This window comes from Cloeon dipterum, chromosome 4 (genome assembly GCF_949628265.1).
Source record: "Cloeon dipterum chromosome 4, ieCloDipt1.1, whole genome shotgun sequence".
Classification (NCBI taxonomy): Eukaryota; Metazoa; Arthropoda; class Insecta; order Ephemeroptera; family Baetidae; genus Cloeon; species Cloeon dipterum.
Genome location: NC_088789.1, coordinates 20,114,798 through 20,132,290, shown reverse-complemented (window position 1 = coordinate 20,132,290; position 17,493 = coordinate 20,114,798). Strand labels below are relative to the sequence as shown.

Sequence of the window (17,493 nt, the reverse complement as noted above, 5' to 3'; positions counted from 1 at the left end):
GATCGGTCGTGGGAGAAATCAAAACAAGACTTTTGGGATGCATGAGTGGCCTATTTATTAGAGAGCTAGACCCGAGGTCAACTACTTCATTGGCCTTTAATTCTTCTGCGGCACAAACGTCAAAACGATGGCTTCCTTCTCCTGCACTGGGACGTTGTCGATGCTCACCTTGCTCCTACAAAGCACAATTGTTGTTTTATTGTCTGATTTTAATCATCAGAACAAACAAAATTACTTGGGAGGCAGACGAGATTCGTCGGATGTTTGATGGACTACTGACAGGATGTCGGGCACGCCCTGGAAACCAGCGGCGCTCACGTTTTTAGCCCCTGGGCCAGCGTTGTAGAGTATCATGTAGCCTGGATTGCCACTCTTGGATCTGCGATGAAAATTTTAATTTTAAATCAACAGACAACGAATGATACTGAAAGGAAATTTTAAAATCATAGCCATTTGGTGGACAGTAAATATTTAACTTTAAAAACTTGACATCTCAAGGATTTATAAAATTGAATGTTTTTCCACTGAAGTATTTAGATCATTTGTAAGAATTGGTTTTCTGAGCTGGAAGGAAATAATTTAGTAGAAAAATAAGACCGATTCAAAGAAATCTGAAAACGCTCCTCTTGTTTCAGTTTTTCCCAAGGAAGACCAATATCACCCTCAGGTAAGAAAATGTAATCCTGAAATTTATTCAAACTGAATAACAATCAATGCCTAAAATCTTTTAAATATTATTATTTTTTGCAGCTCTTTTTGACTTGATTAAGGCTCCAATAAAACCAAAAATAATTAAAGAAAAATAAATTTTATCAGGTTCTTATGTTATTTTTAAAGTCTCCAGCACTTAACCGAATCTAGCATGACTAAAAATCTTGAGTATGTTGTATGTCCTAATTTTTCAAGTGTAGCGAGCGTGAATTCTTTTGAATTTTTGAAACAATTGTGTGATAAGACCATATACATGTAAGCTGTGTTGTTTTTCAAGAGCTCAGAATTATAGTTGAAATACCATTATAAGAAAATCAAACAGAAACAAAGGTGCGATAATAAGTGGGTTCATCGTACGAGCATAGCGTTCTTTTAAATTTATTGCGCAGTACACACTTACTCAGTAATCCTAGCAAGCATAAATAGAAGATAGAGCTTTGAGATTTTGCAGGAAAATTTGAAGCAGCACTTACCTTGTGTAGGCAAACACACTTTCCTCAAAGACCCTGGCATCGAGGCCGCCGTATGTGATTGACGGCAGCTCTCTTTCATGTTGCACCTTGTGGATGGTTTCGAAAATGTCTGTCGAAAAAATGAGGAAATTATAAAACAAATCTGGTTTAAAGTTGGCAAATAAGTCTCTTTACCTGAAGAGTTGAGATTATGCAGATCACTCTTCGGCTGGTAAATGAAGGTTCCTGGCAGGAGGGCGAGGGCAGTGACCAGTCCCGGATTGGCCACCTCCTGGGGCAAGAACCAGTTGGGCCAGTTCTCCCCGGCGCTTGTGTAGTACTTCATCACAGACAGACGCAGGCTTTCTGCAGTGCTGACGTCCGGCTTGGCCAGGCGGTTCAACGGCAGCTCCACTACTGGCGGCCTCTCCGCACCGTAGTACTTGGTCACTTCTTCCGCAGTTCCGTCCACGTCAGCAGCAAAGACGCTGCAGAGAAATTATGTAAAAAATATTAAATTAAAAGCTGGATAACTTACATCTTGTTTTCGCGGTCATCCTTCTCGGAGAGAAGTTCGTCCTTGAAGATTTTGAGGATTTGCACGTTTTCGTCGCGGTTCTTGGTGTTGGTGTGTTGGTAAAAAGCGTAGTCGGTGAAAGTGGCGTCTGATGGACTGTCGTCGTTCAGCTCATTGGCCAGATTTTCGTCCTCAGTGAGGTAAGACGCGTCTTGGAAAAGGAAGCCGGAAATGCGTTGGCCTCTCCAGGTGCGCAGTATTTTCTGGAGAGAAAAAATTAGAGACTAATGAACCCTCGCAAGGACACTAGCTGGTGAATTTATTGGATGGCGTAATTTTAATTGACAAGGGAACCCGGGGCTCGTTCCAATGTGACATGCAAATATTTTACATTAAATATAAATGTGTGGATTTTTTGTGATTTTTATATGCACCACCACCACAAGTCCAATGATTTCAGTCTATAATTATTTCGAGTTACTAATTAGGCATTTTTTGACGAAAAGCTTAAAAAATAAACTTAAAAATGACGGCGAATGCAAATTCTGTGTTTAACTAATTAACTTTAACCCTTTCCTCAAATGTGATACGATGAACAATTTTATTCTGTCTGAAGCCGCCAAAAAAAACGAGCAGTGAGCGGTGATATTCATTTTGTCTTGTCTGTTGAACACTTTTAGTGTCCAATTAAGCTTCCATTCATTCATAAATTTAAAACTACACTTTGTGGTCAATCGTGTGGAATTTTGGTGCTTAGACCCCCCCTGGATGAGACAGATCGATCTTTTACTTTCCATTCTCCGAGACATTACCATAGAGGGGATTTAAGGTACATCTAACGACCTATTTTTCTTTACATTTCAATTATAATTTGCACTTATTCTTAAAGCTGATAAATTTTTCATATTTTTTTCTTTTTTGGAAATTTTAAAATTGAATAATATACATGTATATTATTCAATTTTAAAATGTATACATTTAGTTATTAATTATTGAAATTTCAAATAAATTTACAAAATTGATATTGTAGCGGCGGGGGACAACTTTTAATCCGACGCTGCAATATATAATGCAAACATTTTGATGAAACGTTTAAAAGTCACCAAGAATAAATTTTTTCTAGACATTTCAATTTGCTGTGGATAATTAGTTGCGATAAAAATCGTAATAGTTCAGGATTTTGTCTGAAAATTTACATTTTGATCGATTTGTCTCATCAAGCATACCATAATGATTGGATAAAGATTGACTCTATAATACTAATTAACATAGGAATCCCCATAAGGCTCAAAACTATTGTTTGGCTTAGTTAGTGTAATTAAAAATGATGCTTGATTTAACATTTTTACTAATCATCAGCTCACAAAATTTGGAGCAGCTGTTTTAAGTCATTCGCGGACTTCGCGATTTTCCAACAGTTCAGAAGGAAATATTTCGATTTTAAAGCATTTCCTATGTTAAATCCGAAATTTTAAATCCCATGGAGTTGAACGATTCACTCTTACGCCATAAAGTTTGAAATATTGCTTAAATTCGTTGAATTCAATAAATAATCACCAACTATATCATAGAGAAAATACAAGACAAACAAAACATTTAACAGAATGCTGCAATATTTCATGACGCGGCGTCACATGTTTGTTTGTTAAAAGCCAATCACGCGCCTATGTAAATACCACTACATACCTTCAACTCTTTCTGCAGATTAGCGCTTCGCAAATTCAAATCAGGCTGGTCGACGCCATGCTGGTGGTAATAAAACTGTTTGCGGGCCGCGACGTACTGCCAGGCTGAGCCAGACGGAATGCTCAACTGCGTAGACGGACAAATGACAACTCAAGTCTGCTTTGATTGGAATCTCTAACGGTCGTACCCAATTATTCGGCGGTTCTGGGGTGCCATCAGCGCTTTGGACAGTGCCACCTTTCTTCCACAAAAAGAAGTCAGCATAGTCGCCGGTGGCATTGAGTGAAAGATTGAACCACTTGTGATTCTTGCTCACGTGGTTAATGTTAATTGCAAGGATAACTTTCACTCCTAAAATCACAAAGGAAACAAATTTAATTAGTTATGATGAAATTTACAAAATATACAGGAAAAAAATTAAGTTTGATGCGTCATCTTTTCCTATTTTTAAATTCCTATTTTACCCGCAATGGATTTTATGAAATAAAGTTAAGATGGGTATAAAATTTAAAAGATATTAGATAGGAATTTAAATCTTGAAATGGAATGATAAATTTTCCCAACACTTTAAAGCCGTTTTAAAATAATTAAAAATTCTGAGACTAAAAAACCTGTGCTTGATCAATAATTTAGTACTTTTTCTCTATATATATGTGTTTTTTATATTATAATATTGGAAAAATTAAGAAATCCTCAGAACGAACATCTTAAAAAAATAAATACCAGCATCGTAAAACTTGGATGTGAGTAGCTGGAACTGTTCCAAGTTTCCTAATTTAGAGTTGACGTCCCCGTAATCCACGATTCCATTTGCATCAGATTTCAGGACATTATTCAAAAGAACCCCAGCAACCGACGCTTCCTTCAGCTCGGGTAGCATATCCAACAAAGCTGAAATGCAAATCGTCTCAAATTACAATCTCCAATATGGAAAAACCGGTGCCACACCTTCAAACCCATTAGCATCTGCTCCGACGTCCACGGACACGAGTTGACCCTTTTCGGCCCAGATCCTTGGCTCCGGAGCGGGACACTTGGGAGCGACAACCACGATATAGATAGCTCCGACCAGCATAGCCAGCCAGGTCAGCCAGAAGAGGATGAAGAGGAGCCAACGGAGACGCACCCAGAACGGGTCGTTGGCGAATTTGAGCAGCTCCTCCTTTTTGAGGCCCGCAGAGGCCAGGCCGGTGGTGCCCAGGTCGATTTTTGCATCGCCGTTGGTTGCGTCCGGGCTCGGCTTGCTGAAGATCACGGCTGTCTGCGATTCCTCGAGCAGTTTTTCCTGCTCTGGAGCCTGGGGCGGTGCCTCCTCGTCTAACCCGTTCTTTTTATCCGCCATTGCGTCCTGCAAAAATTAGCACTATAAATCATATTATTCACCAGAGATATATAAACGGCAGGCAAATTTATGCAGAATCAATTTTAATTTTTTCGTAAGAAGAATATAAGATTAAATGGTGCGTGCCTACCTGGCGAAATCTTCGGAGATTCTGAATTGAAGAGACAAATCTGAGCTCGTGCTAATTGAGCACCAGAGAGAGGGGCCTCTGACAGATACACGTTGAAAAGCCCTACTCACTTGTGTGTTAAATATAATAAATATATTGACGTAAATTGAATCGAAGGCCGTCTACATTTTCCCCCACCACTCCGGCACTCCTTTTTCCTTTTCTCTTCCCTCTTCCCCGCAGTTTGGCTGGTAGAGCAAGAGCAAGGAGTTAAAGCAATGGAAAGAAACTTGATGTTGGAGGGGGTAATGCTGTAATGAATTGAATGTAAACAAACTTAATTCACCAAACAATCCAAATTCAACAATAGATACACATCACCGTTTTGGATTTTCTTATTGTTTAGTTTATAGTCAAACCAATAATAATAGAATTTCTCTCATCCATTTATCTACTTTCCTCACACAAGTCCTCTAACCCTTACTTGCGGCCCTTGCGGCACGCCCCCTATTTACCTTTCAGCTGTGCTCAGCTGCGCTGGTTGATGCCGCCAGTACACGAGCATACGCAGATTATCAATATCAATCACATGGTGTGTTGTATTTTCAGCCTGGAGCCGTGGACTGCGACTGCATGCTTAATCGTGTTTTTCTCGTAATATCTGATATTGATGGCGTTTTGTTCATTCTTCCACATTGTTAAAGTTTAATCAATTAGATAATGGAGGGTGAGAAATATCGAGAAAAACACAAGTTTGTCAAGAAATCTTACAAAGTACGTTAATTGTTAATCAAAATAATTGAAGTCTTGAACTAATTGGTTTAGGTATTCATTTTTTTCTCTTTGCATCCAGGGAAAGCAGCATCCAATCAAAGAGGTGGAAATGAAGCAGCCGACGATCCTGGTCCGCGAGCACACTCTGTCAGAGTCATCAGGCACCGATGGCTCACACTCCAAGCCGGCTCCAACTCCAGCTCCAAAGCAGTCAACTGTTATCTTAAAGTCCAGGGAACATCAAGAGACACGGTCCATATCACCAAACATAAATCTGTGCGTAAGAAGCAACTATTTAAAGCTCTAGTATAATAATAAATTATTTTATTTCAAGAGCCAAAGATGACGAGAAAACAAATAATTCCACGGCAGCGACTCATCAACCAGTTTACCAAATCGCTACCAAAGCGCCGAATAATTCTTCTAGTGCAGCAAGTTCTGAAGGTTGATTAATCAATTACTCTCTCAGTTCATAAACAACATAAACGTGTATTTTCCACTCCCAGGCCAACTCCAGGCTCCCCCTTTGATGTTAGCCCCAGTGAAAATTCTTGACGAGTGTTTGCAAGTGTGCGACAGCGCACTCGAGTACCTGATGGACCAAAATGATTACCTTGTCGTTGGAGCCATTGGTCCGCAGGGCTGTGGAAAGTCACACATTTTGTCAGAGTTGGCTGGCAGGTATATATTCTTATTCTTAAATTTTAACTCTGCTATTCTAACAACGTGATGGTTTCAGTCCTGGAATTTTCCGGTCAGATGGTCAGAATTATCACGCTGGAGGGTCTCATTGCACTGTGGGTGTGGACATGTACGTCACTCCAGCCAGGGTGATTTTCCTTGACACCCAACCCATTTTCTCCGCTTCCGTAATGGAGTGCATGGCCAGCATGAACGAGAAGAAATTCGCCTCGGAGGCGAGCGTGGCGGAAAACACTGCTGAAATCTCTGATTTGCATTTGATCGCGTTTTTGCTTTCCGTGTGCCACGTGGTCATTTACGTTGATGACTGGCTGCTCAATTTGGACGCTGTCAGGTGAGAAATCCACTGGAAACCATGCTACGTTTTAATTTTGACAAAATCATTGATGTTGTGTTCTTTTAAATTATAAAAACCATCAGTAAGGTAATTTGTTGATCCAATAGTGTTTGTGAGGCATAAAGCTAATTCTTGTTTGGAATTTGACGTGAGAATAGATATTCAAAATTTGATTTTTTAACGCAAATTTTCTTCAATCATAATTATATTTAAAGAGAATAGCTGGTAAGTCTCGTTATTTTATTATCTGAAAAAGTTTCTGGTATTTCAATTTGCCAAAAATAACTGAATAATGGCTTAAAATAATATTTTCCTAGCTTAATAGGTCTAGTAGCTCCAAAAATAAAAATTACATCATATTTTAGATTTTCAAGTAACTTAAATTTTAATGGAAACCAAATTTGCAATTAGAAAACATTGGCCTAGAAAATTAATTCATCTTTCTGAAAATGTAAAGTTTGTTTTTGTTTGTTCTACGATCAACCATTAAAACATACAAATCCCAGGACAAACACTCACGAGTAATAAACTTTTTTTTCGGAATGTCAAGAACGACCCACTGATCTACACATAAATTCAATAATTTCACCTATAGCCTTGAAGTGGCATCCCTAAAATTTCCTTCCAAGAAAAATGTATATTTAACCCTTGACTATTTCGTTAGGTACATTCGTGACGCGGAAATGTTGAAATTATCGCCTTCAATGTTTCTAAATGAACTGGCCACCGAGTACTTCCCCACCTTGGTAATTGTGAAGAACAACGCTGCTGCTGAAGACTTCAAACCTGAAACCAGGGCAAAGGTGCAGGCCCTGATCAACAGATGCTTTCGCGGCTCCAAACTGAAGATTGATAGCCGAAGCAATTACAATTTCGGCCGCGCAAACTGTCCCGATCAGGAGCCAAGTTCTGTTTTTCTGCTCCCTATGAATTCCTCCAAAAATCAGGGTAAGGTTGTTTCTATTACCAAGAGGGACGTTTCTTGATAATTATTTCCAAACAGAATTGAATTTCCATGGATATGTTAGCTACAAAAACCTGATCTCCTCTCTCTGCCAACAAATCCAATCAGTGCCCAGGCAGAATATCACGCCAGTTTCAATCTCCGAGAGGCACTGGTAAATTTAATTTAATTTAAACTGAAACCAAAATTAATTTAATACGTCAAAGGTATCATCATGCTTGCAAAGTGATCGAGAATATCAAAAAGGGCAGCCTGTTCATGGAATACAGCAGATTGCTGACATGAGTTGGTAAGTAGTTTTGTATTTTTAAAATTTTTTTTGAAATTTCGACTTAAATTTTATTACAAGGTTTCCTTACACAGCTTATTTGAATTATTAATGCACAAATCACAGAACTGATAATCGTTGAATTGGGGTTTCTGTACACATAACAATAACAGAAACTTCAAAACTAAAAGCGTAAACTCGTTGCACGCTCACAAATACAACAATAATTTGTTAAGTTTGTATAATAACAATGTCTAAGGCTTGACTAAACACGCAACATTCTTCAAATAATTCATTATTTCCAACACATTTGGAAGTTCCTGTGAACAATTAATTTGAGAAGATGGCATGTAATGCCATCAAATGACAAATTTTTTTAAATGTAAATCCAAATTTAAAACCGGAAGATCAAATCATGTGCGTACTAAAAATGGACTGACTTTTCAGCTGTTGAATTAAAAAAAATTGCCTTCCAAAGCAATAACTCTTAATACACAGGTTAAGCAAAATATTATTTTGCTTCAAATTTTTCAGCTACTAGTTAGTTTTTTTACATGGGGGTTTTCTGTATAATTAGAGCTTTATATGGTTAGATAATTGGCATTTGAAGATAATTACTCTCAAGTTTGATTATTTGTAGGGCTGTGAGTCACTTTTTTTCTCTATTTTTCATATGTACCACAAAATAATAAATTTAAAATGAGCACAAATCAACAATTGTAGCAATCGATGATCATTCTATTTGCATATGTGACTACTTTAAAGACGCTTGACAGACTCTGTTTTGGTTCAGAATTTCCAAGTCATGAGTTCTCATAAATAAAACTAATTCGAGTAAAGAAACAAACAAAATCATGCAGCCCTAATTAATAGTAATTTTTACTATTTACTGGAATTTACTGGAAAATGCTGGCAAGAAGCGGCTTCTTCCTCAGATGGATGGGCTTGAACGAGTGCTGATAGACGGAGGCGAGTCTCCAGTGGTCAGGGTAGTCCTGTCTCTTAGTTCCGTCGGGCCAGAGGGAGAAGGGCGGCGCCAGGGTGCCGATCGAGTAGCTCCTCTTGCTGAACGGCATCTTGGGCTTGGGTACGGCGTTCAGCTTGGCCGTGTGCGGCCGCTTGTGATCACATTTCTCCGCCTCTCGGCTCTTATCGTCCTTCAGAGGCTTGGTCGTCAGGTTGCATGCGCTCTTTGACCGGTGTTTGGCCAGCCCAGGGTTCTTGGGCACCGGGGACGACGTCTTTTGGAAGGCCAGGGCCGGAACCTTTGGCTCCTCGACGGGGGCGACGGTGTTGAACACGGCAGGGGCCACCTTGGACGGCTGCTGCTCCAGCAATGACTGGCCGCCGCCACGCAGGTCCCACCTGATGGCCAGGTCGATTTCGGAAACCTTCTGCAGAGGATGGCACGTGCTCGGCCGCTTCTTCGGAGGCGTGCTCAGCGCCCGTGGCGAGGTGCCCTGCTCCCTGGTGTGGGGTGACGCCTTTTTGTCCACAAAGCCACGAAGGTCGGGCTCAACGATGGCGTCGGCCAGCGGTTGGTGTGTGCGGCTCTCGTCGGCCAGCACCTTGGCCGCGTGCATCGTCGAGTAAGCTTTCGACAGTGGCGGAGGACTCTGTAAATCGACGTGATTTTTACTTTTCCTCACATCTCGAAAGTGCGTTTTCGATCAATTCAATAATTTTTCTTAATCGTGCTAAAAACTTATATTTAGCGTCTAAAATGTGTAAAAGAAATACTAAAAACGTAAATATTTTTAAGGTAATTCAACTGTGGAAAATTTAAATTTTCGTTTTTATTTATTCCTAAAACGGCTTTAAAGAATTAGGGGTTTTTATCGACGAAAAAGAAACATTGCCGATTTTTGGTCAATTTTCCACCCTTTTACCCTGCGTTCTGTCATAAACGTTATAATCAAAATAATTGAACCATCCAGAATGAGGAAAACAAATGGGGATTTTATTATTAATTATTTACGACATGAATTGACAACTTTTATTTTGATCAAATATCTTTTGTCTGGTTAATTTTTTTTGGCTTCACAAAAAAAAGAAAGAATTTTCTTTGAAATCTACCAAATTCAGAAAAAGCGTTTATTAATTTATTTTTAAATTCAGTTGAAGTACAATAAAAAATGGCAAATTCAGCAGAATCTAACGCGAACATCGTCACGTGCCTCATTGTTGGTAGAATCCATTATATGATTTTTTATTATTAAGATATTTAACATTATGTGAATTTGAAATTTGGTGCCAATTTAATTATAATGATCTGTTTAATTTACTGGACGTTTCCTTAGTCGTTTTGCTTTATATTGGAAACAAAAGTGCAAAAAATGTGATCGCTCGTACCAGTCACCTACAGAGACATATTAAAAAGAAAATCGATTCTACGTGGTGTTGGCAGAAAATATCTTAAGCATTTCGTGACTCGTTTGCAGTCACAGAAATTAACAAGCATACAACCGCTTTACGTGCTTGGAAAAAGACATCAAACTATTAAAGTCGTGTTAAAAGGTCTCCCAAAATAAATGTCATAAATCAGGTGCAAAGTGAATTTATTTATTCTTAATTGTCGAATTTCAAAACCCCACCTGTGCGGTGTCGAGGGAGTTGGCAGGCGGGGGTAGCTTGAGCGAGGAAGTGGACGACTTGACGGAGCCGACGGACGCGCTTCTCTGGCTTGCGACGGAGGCTGTGCGGGGGCGGTTGGAGCGATTGGAGTGGGTGCTGCTGGGAAGCGATCGGACGGCACTCAGCTGCCCCACAGAGGACGACCTGCTGCTCTTAGGAAGACTCGTCACCTGGGAGGGCGTCGAGGGTGCTTCCTGCTGCGGCAGGGGTATGTGGGCAGAGCGCTTGAGCCACGCGGAGAACCTTTTGCTGGATACCGCCTCCATCTGCTTGGCTGTGGATCAGATTTTGCTATTATTTGTTAATATGTTAAGGAATTCTTTTTGCAACTTTGCAATTTGAAACTGAAAAATATATTCGTCAATTGGGAAATTCCTTAGTCTTTGGAGCCACCAACAGATGACGCCACCGATCATCAGATATTTTTGAGTTATTAATTGCACTGTGATTTCAGATTCAATCATGATACTGTGCATTCTTGGCGTAAAATAATTTAATTTGACATGCTCAAAATGAAAATAGGTTCCGACAATCGCTGGAGAATCCTATTTTTTCAAGACCAACAATTCTTTCTGTTATTTTTACCGCGATTGGCTGAGCCGACTTTGATTTTCATCACTTCAAATAAAAATTAATGCAATTAAATAAAAAAAATCACGGGAAGTTGTTGTCCTCAAATCTTACCGTAAGACCGAGTGATCTTCTTCGGGTAGTCCCAGGCAGTGAAGGGGCCGCAATTCCAGGGCCGGTTGGCACGCTTGGTGGACACCACCTCGGGCAGCAAGTGGCCCCTGTGGTCGGCGATGAACTCGGTGTGTCCAGTTCGGGCCTTTGGTCGCTCAGATTTCCGCACGGGCACTTGCCAGTTGCCCAGCGCCTTCGGCTTGTACGCCTTTTCGAACTATCAAACATGTGTCAGTCCTATTTATTTCGAACCGGTTGGATTAAAAAGTCAAATAATTGCAAACAGCAGGGGAGGATATAGACGGTTATAGAGGGGACTTTCCTCCCCCTCGCCTAGTGCATATGTAGCAATTTATTTTCGTGCAGGTGTCAAAAGCGTGCCGAGGATGAGAGACAATTATTTGCATAATGCGAGGAGAGGGAAGGGAAGCGCGGCCGGGAGGGGTGCATGTGCTCATTGGGTACGATCTTCTTGTCAGATGGGAGTAATCAATATTTTAATTTGTCAAATGTCCCCAGTTTCAATTTGTGGCCGGCGATGTTCCCACGCGTGAAACCGTGTAATTTGAATTGATTGCATTGTGATTGGACACACTGTGTGAATTTTAAATAATTTCAAAAGAGCATGTTATACTCAGCCACAACGAAAGATTTAAATTTAAATTGAATATGTACTGAAAATGAATAGTAATCTTTGCCTTAAATATCTTGTCTAAAAATGTGAAAGAGGTACAATTTGCCTGGTTACCGTTTAAATTCCGGAGAAAATCGATTCCAATGTTTTTATGCTAATCAAGCGGTGAGCTCTGTCTCCTTATTGAAAATCAAGATTTACTTTACCACAAGAGTATTCGCCTCATAATTCGCACACCATTGGATACATCGCAACGAGAGGAATTGAAAGCAAACAAAAAATAATTGAAAACCCGTTTCATATCACTCACAGTGAAAAAATTTACTGTGAGTGAATTTCGATAAATTTTGCAAAATCTGGAAATCTTGCATATCTTAGAGATTAATTTTCTAAACAATTTCGGGAGCTGCTAATTGAAGTCAACAATTCAAATTCATTTCAACTGTTATCTCATGCATCAATCCATTTTAAATTGACTATAATAATTTTCAGCTCTATTTCGTTCGCAAAATTTTAATTCAAATTCATGAGAAATTAAGTTAAATGTGTATCTATGCGCAACCTCGTCAATAGAAATTAATGCTTTGTTTGGTACCTGGTTGGAGTTAAAGTTGCAAGCCATCGCGGTGCTCTTTTTCCCGAAGAGAACAACAATCGGCGCCTAAACTAGAACTTAACATAATTAAACCACAACTATGGAAGCAACAATGCAATCAATCAACAATTAAAGCCAACTAAATTGAGCAAACGAAAATTTGTCGGCAGATTAGGCTCTACAAAACATTAAATAAACAAGAGGCGCGGTTTCCAAGGCGATTATGCCGGCGGAGGGTCGGCCAGCACAAATCACGCACATGCAACGACGGACGTCTTCTCTCTTCAAAGAACAGAGATAGACTTGCCATCGTTTAAGCACGATCGTGACTTTTCATATTCATGTTGAAACATTCCATTTTTACAATCCGCCAAGCAAACTTTATTGTAATCACATGTGAGGTTTCTCCCCCTATTCCCATCGATGCTACACGCTTTCTAGCTAGATTTTTTCGCCAGGGCTGTTTGCCAGTTTGTCGTAGATTTAAAAATTAATTTGAACAGACAACAAGCTTAAAAATATGCGGTTTTTCGCTCTTGCAAATTACATCGAAAAATTTAAAAAAATACAATAGTTTAAAGTTAAAAATATCAGCTGATTTTTATTAATGAATTTATATTATTCATTTAACAGTAGCTACACCTGTCGGCGAACAACAAAGTATGGAAGGCTAAAAGAATAATTGAAAAAATTGTTGTTAAAGAAAAACAATGTATCAACATGCTTTTGTTCTGCACAGCAGCTGTTTTGGCTCCACAGGCCTTAGCTTCAGAGAATTATGAATCAGCGATCGTTGAAATCGTCCAAATCGTACTCATCTCTTAGTGCAAACGAAAAGAGAAACGAGTTAACAATTCTTGACAACCCCGCAACTCGCATCTTCCTGAGACAAAAATTTCCTTTTCCAGCATTTCAACCAAGTAAAATTTGAGCGTTTTTCAAACATTGAAAATTTGCTTTTAACGTTATGAACAGTCTTCGCAGACTCCTCATAAAATGTTTGCAGAAGAAATAAAAAATTAAATTAAGAAAAGACCTCTGAGTAAAACTTTAACTCGTTAAGGAATTTTCGGCATCCAAATGCATCATTTGGGCCAAATCACACGATTTCCCAGAACAATGATTGGGAAAGCTCCGCACAATGGTTGCGCAGCGGGAGGAGTCTGCTCCGGATAAGTGACAAGTTGTCGCGGTTCTCAAGCTTCCAATTGGCCAGGGGCGGGGCCCGACTGGTACAGGGATGCGACTCCAGCTTCCGCTCACCACTTTCAATTCACTCCGCTGTTATTCGCATATTGGATACAAGCTCAGTTTGCAGCTGCCAGGTAATTTTAGTTTACGAATTTCAACATTTATTCTTTTTTTAAATTAGGGATCCTTTATTTCCTGGTTTTATTTTGTTTTAATTACAATATTTTTTACTCCCGAAATCCGGTTATTTCCTTTTTGTCCAATAATAATGCCTCTTTGTAAGTTTTCAAAATTGATACATGTTTGAAAACTAAACAATGTATGCAACCTGCGTGGCTCCTATACTAAGCGGATTGCATAAATTCATTTTGCGAAGGCGTACAGTAACAGTAGTTGCATTTGGTGTTCGATTGAAATTGAATTAAATCAAAATAAAAAAATCTATTCCATGGGTAATTTAATAAATATGTAATTATCTGCGCTGATTTACTAAAGATGGATTTTTGAAACTTAAAAAGGGAAATTAAATAACATTTACTGTACACACTGTACAACTGCTGTTTCGTCTTTCGTCCTTCCGATTATTAAAATTTCTTGGTATTAGTTAATAATAATTCCAAATTTATTTTCACTCAATAGTCTCGATTAAAATTTTTAAGTTTGAAATATCCCCTCATAAATTGATATCTATTGAAAAGTAGCTAATATTGGTTCAAAATTTTTAAATTTCATTTTATTGGAGTAATTTATTTACTATTGGATAAGCTTACGTGGAAACATGTCACCCTCCTATATTATCTCGATTTTATCATTTTGTTGTTAAGAAAAATACCGTCCCAAGACTTGCATAGTCTCTTTGTAACGTATGGAGGGTTCAAATGATTCCCCTGTAACAGTTAAAAAGACTCAAAATAACTTAATTCGAAATTAAAAGAAAACACGCAATTTTCAGTACTAAACTAACCAAAAATCTTATTTATATTAGTACAATTAAATGCAATTCTGCTTTGAATTGGATCGCAGATTGACCCTAAAGACCCCCCTTTTGTAATAAAACTGTAGCAAAATGCTCATAAAGTGCCGGGGAACAAGTGCAGGCATGCAAAACATCTGAAAGCAATCGAAGATGGGAATTGGCCTGAGGTGCATGTGGCTGAATTTACGAGGACGGAGCAATTTTTAAAAGCCATCAAATTCGCCGTTGCCGAGTGCATTTTTCATGCCGGCGCGAAATTGGGGGTGCAAAGCAGGGTAATTTTATGTGCACGGTCCACGGTCCCGCGAGATTCGGAAAGCGCGCCACCCGCGTGTAAATACTGGAAATATCTCGTTAGCCCGCCGCCCGCATTGATAGATGGGCCCCCCGATTAGCGGGGTCCGGGCTTCCCCGGGGGCCTGCCGCCGAAAAGACGCTCGCTCGCACGTGCGCCCGCTCGGATCCTCTTGCTCTCACTCACCACTTGCTAATCAATTAATCATGCCGCCGCCACCGGCCAAAGCACAAGTGACAACAGCTCTTCCCCGATTCGATTATCATAATTGGCTCATATTTGCGCGCGTCACAACAAAAATCGGTCTTTATTTGGATGAATCGACAGATTGTAGGCGGAATAATGAAACCAGCAGGGCTTTGGTCTGTTGTTTTGATCCATCCTCTGTTTGTGGAAAAGGGTAGTTTAATTTGAAACAGTTAATGCTTAAGTTTTTTTTATTTTACCGCTTTTAGATTTTAAATAGGATTATTTGAAATAACCTTTGTTGACCTCTGTTGGCATGGGTCCTCGGATTTGAACGAAATTTGCTGAGTTCTAATATAATGGGCCGAAAATTCCCTATAGGCGATTTTTTCAGAGTATAATAAATACCTTATTTCTGGCCACAGAATTAAAAATAACATTTTTGGTACGGAAAACGGCCCTCAAAATTAAAAATCAGATAGGGGTAGTAATATGGAGGGATTTTCGGACGATTTCTAGTATTTTTGAGCCATCACAGTGACGTTTTCGCAATTTAAATTTTTATTTGGGGGTTGAAAGAAGTAGTGGAAATGAAGACCTCGTAAACTTTTCAATTCGTCTATGGGAGGCAAAGACGAGTCAATCGGTATGCAGGTCATGCAATACTGGTTTTTGGTAACCGAGATCTGACAATGTTTTCAAATATTTGTGTTTTGTATGTTTCTTGAAAACGTATTCAAAAACTGTTCACAAAACCCTTGGAAATACCGTTTAGGGGATTTTTAGATTTTTAAAAATTGGAAATTGTGGTAAAATCTTAGTAACTTGTTAAGAAAATGACCGGTAATGCCATTTGACCTTAATTATTATGTTCGGACTTGACGAGAGCAATCCAATGGTTACCTTTTTTTAAATTTACCTCGTACAATATTTTCCAAAAAATTTCAGTAAAGCTTTTGCGATGAATATTTTTAGAAAAAAGGCTTCATTGGCTAAACTAAAGATTTGTCTTCTATTTGATTTCAGAATGTCCTCAAACGGCCTGTTTTCCAGCAGGGAGAACGACCAAAATACAATGATTGAATGCACGATTACAAGGAAACGGTAGGACGAAGAAAATGTTTCTTTGAGTCGCATGTTGGCATTCACTTGGTTCTCATTTTATGTCTCGGATTTGCATAAATTTGAATCTTCTGACCGAGTTTTCAATTAAATATGCAACTGACTGATGTGGACTGCAAAATACTCGTTTCATTTCCGCTTAATTTTTATCGAACAATCATTTCCCTTTAATATTTCATATAGCTGTGTAAATATTCTGTTGATTTTTTTTTTATTTCAAAAAATGAAAGCATGCTCCAATTGTTTGCCTTGCATGAATGGAGAGTGTCGTTGAGCCGTCGACGATGATTTGAACGCGCAAACCGTGTTCTGCTCTCAGGGAAACGTCGTCGTTGAGTCGCGAGGAGCGGCGTCGGCGGCGCCGCGCAACCCAGAAATACCGGATGGCTCACGCGACGCGCGAACGCATCCGCGTCGAGGCGTTCAACGTCGCGTTTACTGAGCTGCGCAAACTGCTGCCCACGCTGCCACCCGACAAGAAACTGTCCAAAATCGAAATCCTGCGGCTCGCCATCTGCTACATTGCTTATCTGAACCACGTCCTCGAAGCTTAAATTTAAGTGAGAATAATTCCCAATTCAGTGATCTCGCCAAGTTGCTTAGATGTTTCATGTGATAGGAGTTGATTCTGCGTTTTTTTTAACTTGATTGACAATTAAATACATGTACATATATAATATCCAAATGTTTTTTGGTGAATAAATAAGTAAGCGACGTCAATTTGTTTTTAAAACTCTGGTTTTTATGTTTAGAGAAACCTGAATTTTTTACATTTTGCAAAAAAAAACAGGATTTCCTCTGGAGATCTCCTTCTGGACTTTGTTCAGCAGCTTTTGGAATTATTAAAAACATGAATCACACTTTCTCACGATTGGAAATGTTTATTTTATGAGAAATTTATAAATTTGAGATACTCTTTCATTATAGAAACACTTCAAACATTTCGTCTTTCATGGAGATTTAGCAATTTCCTACTTATCAAATATATGTTTTCAAAACAGAAATTTTAGTCACTATGACGTCATTAAATGTTTTTTTTTGCAGTATTTCCAGCCACCTGATTTTTATTGACGTTTTGATCACTGGTGTTTTATTTTGATATGTGATAATTTAATAGAAATCAAATTTAAAATATCCTTAAGCCGTGTTTTTAAATTTAAATCATTGGAAAAAATAAGATTATTCTTTGGGAAAAATGGAATTTCTTTGCCATTTTCTAAAAAATTGGCTGTGGCATAAAAAACCAGGAAGGATAAAACTGAAAAATGTGTCATGAACAAATAAGGTCAGCTTAAAAATTCATAAATTCGGTGT

The 17,493-nt window shown here is 38.9% G+C and overlaps 4 protein-coding genes across 7 annotated transcripts; 2 read left to right on the top strand and 2 right to left on the bottom strand.

The window, feature by feature from the left end:
- Positions 1-30: 30 nt before the first annotated feature.
- CD98hc (CD98 heavy chain) lies at positions 31-4,913 on the bottom strand. Of its 2 annotated transcripts, XM_065491922.1 has the most exons (10): positions 4,839-4,913; positions 4,315-4,714; positions 4,090-4,257; positions 3,554-3,717; positions 3,367-3,492; positions 1,702-1,943; positions 1,359-1,651; positions 1,185-1,293; positions 236-379; positions 31-175 (listed from the first exon to the last, which is right to left on the bottom strand). In XM_065491922.1, exons 2-10 carry the CDS (start codon positions 4,706-4,708, stop codon positions 97-99), a joined length of 1,719 nt encoding a protein of 572 aa, XP_065347994.1. In that variant the 5' UTR covers positions 4,709-4,714; positions 4,839-4,913; the 3' UTR covers positions 31-96. The 2 variants fall into 2 exon arrangements, with proteins under 2 accessions (XP_065347994.1, XP_065347995.1); XM_065491923.1 differs by lacking the exon at positions 4,839-4,913 and having other exon boundaries at positions 4,315-4,729.
- A 254-nt stretch (positions 4,914-5,167) lies between these two features.
- LOC135944755 (nonsense-mediated mRNA decay factor SMG9-like) lies at positions 5,168-16,562 on the top strand. Of its 3 annotated transcripts, XR_010575362.1 has the most exons (10): positions 5,168-5,591; positions 5,671-5,867; positions 5,926-6,035; positions 6,098-6,272; positions 6,331-6,627; positions 7,295-7,578; positions 7,634-7,748; positions 7,801-7,883; positions 16,084-16,161; positions 16,499-16,562. XR_010575362.1 is itself a non-coding variant. In XM_065491926.1 (9 exons), exons 1-8 carry the CDS (start codon positions 5,362-5,364, stop codon positions 7,877-7,879), a joined length of 1,305 nt encoding a protein of 434 aa, XP_065347998.1. In that variant the 5' UTR covers positions 5,168-5,361; the 3' UTR covers positions 7,880-7,883; positions 16,084-16,300. The 3 variants fall into 3 exon arrangements, 2 of the variants coding, with proteins under 2 accessions (XP_065347998.1, XP_065347997.1); XM_065491926.1 differs by lacking the exon at positions 16,499-16,562 and having other exon boundaries at positions 5,168-5,409; positions 16,084-16,300; XM_065491925.1 differs by lacking the exon at positions 16,499-16,562 and having other exon boundaries at positions 5,169-5,591; positions 16,084-16,300.
- Positions 8,742-12,600, bottom strand: LOC135944756 (uncharacterized). The gene is made up of 4 exons (XM_065491928.1): positions 12,410-12,600; positions 11,181-11,397; positions 10,457-10,770; positions 8,742-9,478 (listed from the first exon to the last, which is right to left on the bottom strand). Exons 1-4 carry the CDS (start codon positions 12,434-12,436, stop codon positions 8,759-8,761), a joined length of 1,278 nt encoding a protein of 425 aa, XP_065348000.1. The 5' UTR covers positions 12,437-12,600; the 3' UTR covers positions 8,742-8,758.
- On the top strand, positions 16,085-16,733 carry LOC135942426 (helix-loop-helix protein 1-like). Its single transcript, XM_065488543.1, has 2 exons — positions 16,085-16,161; positions 16,499-16,733. The coding sequence occupies exons 1-2, from the start codon at positions 16,085-16,087 to the stop codon at positions 16,731-16,733; spliced, it is 312 nt and encodes a 103-aa protein (XP_065344615.1).
- The last annotated feature ends 760 nt before the right edge of the window (positions 16,734-17,493 follow it).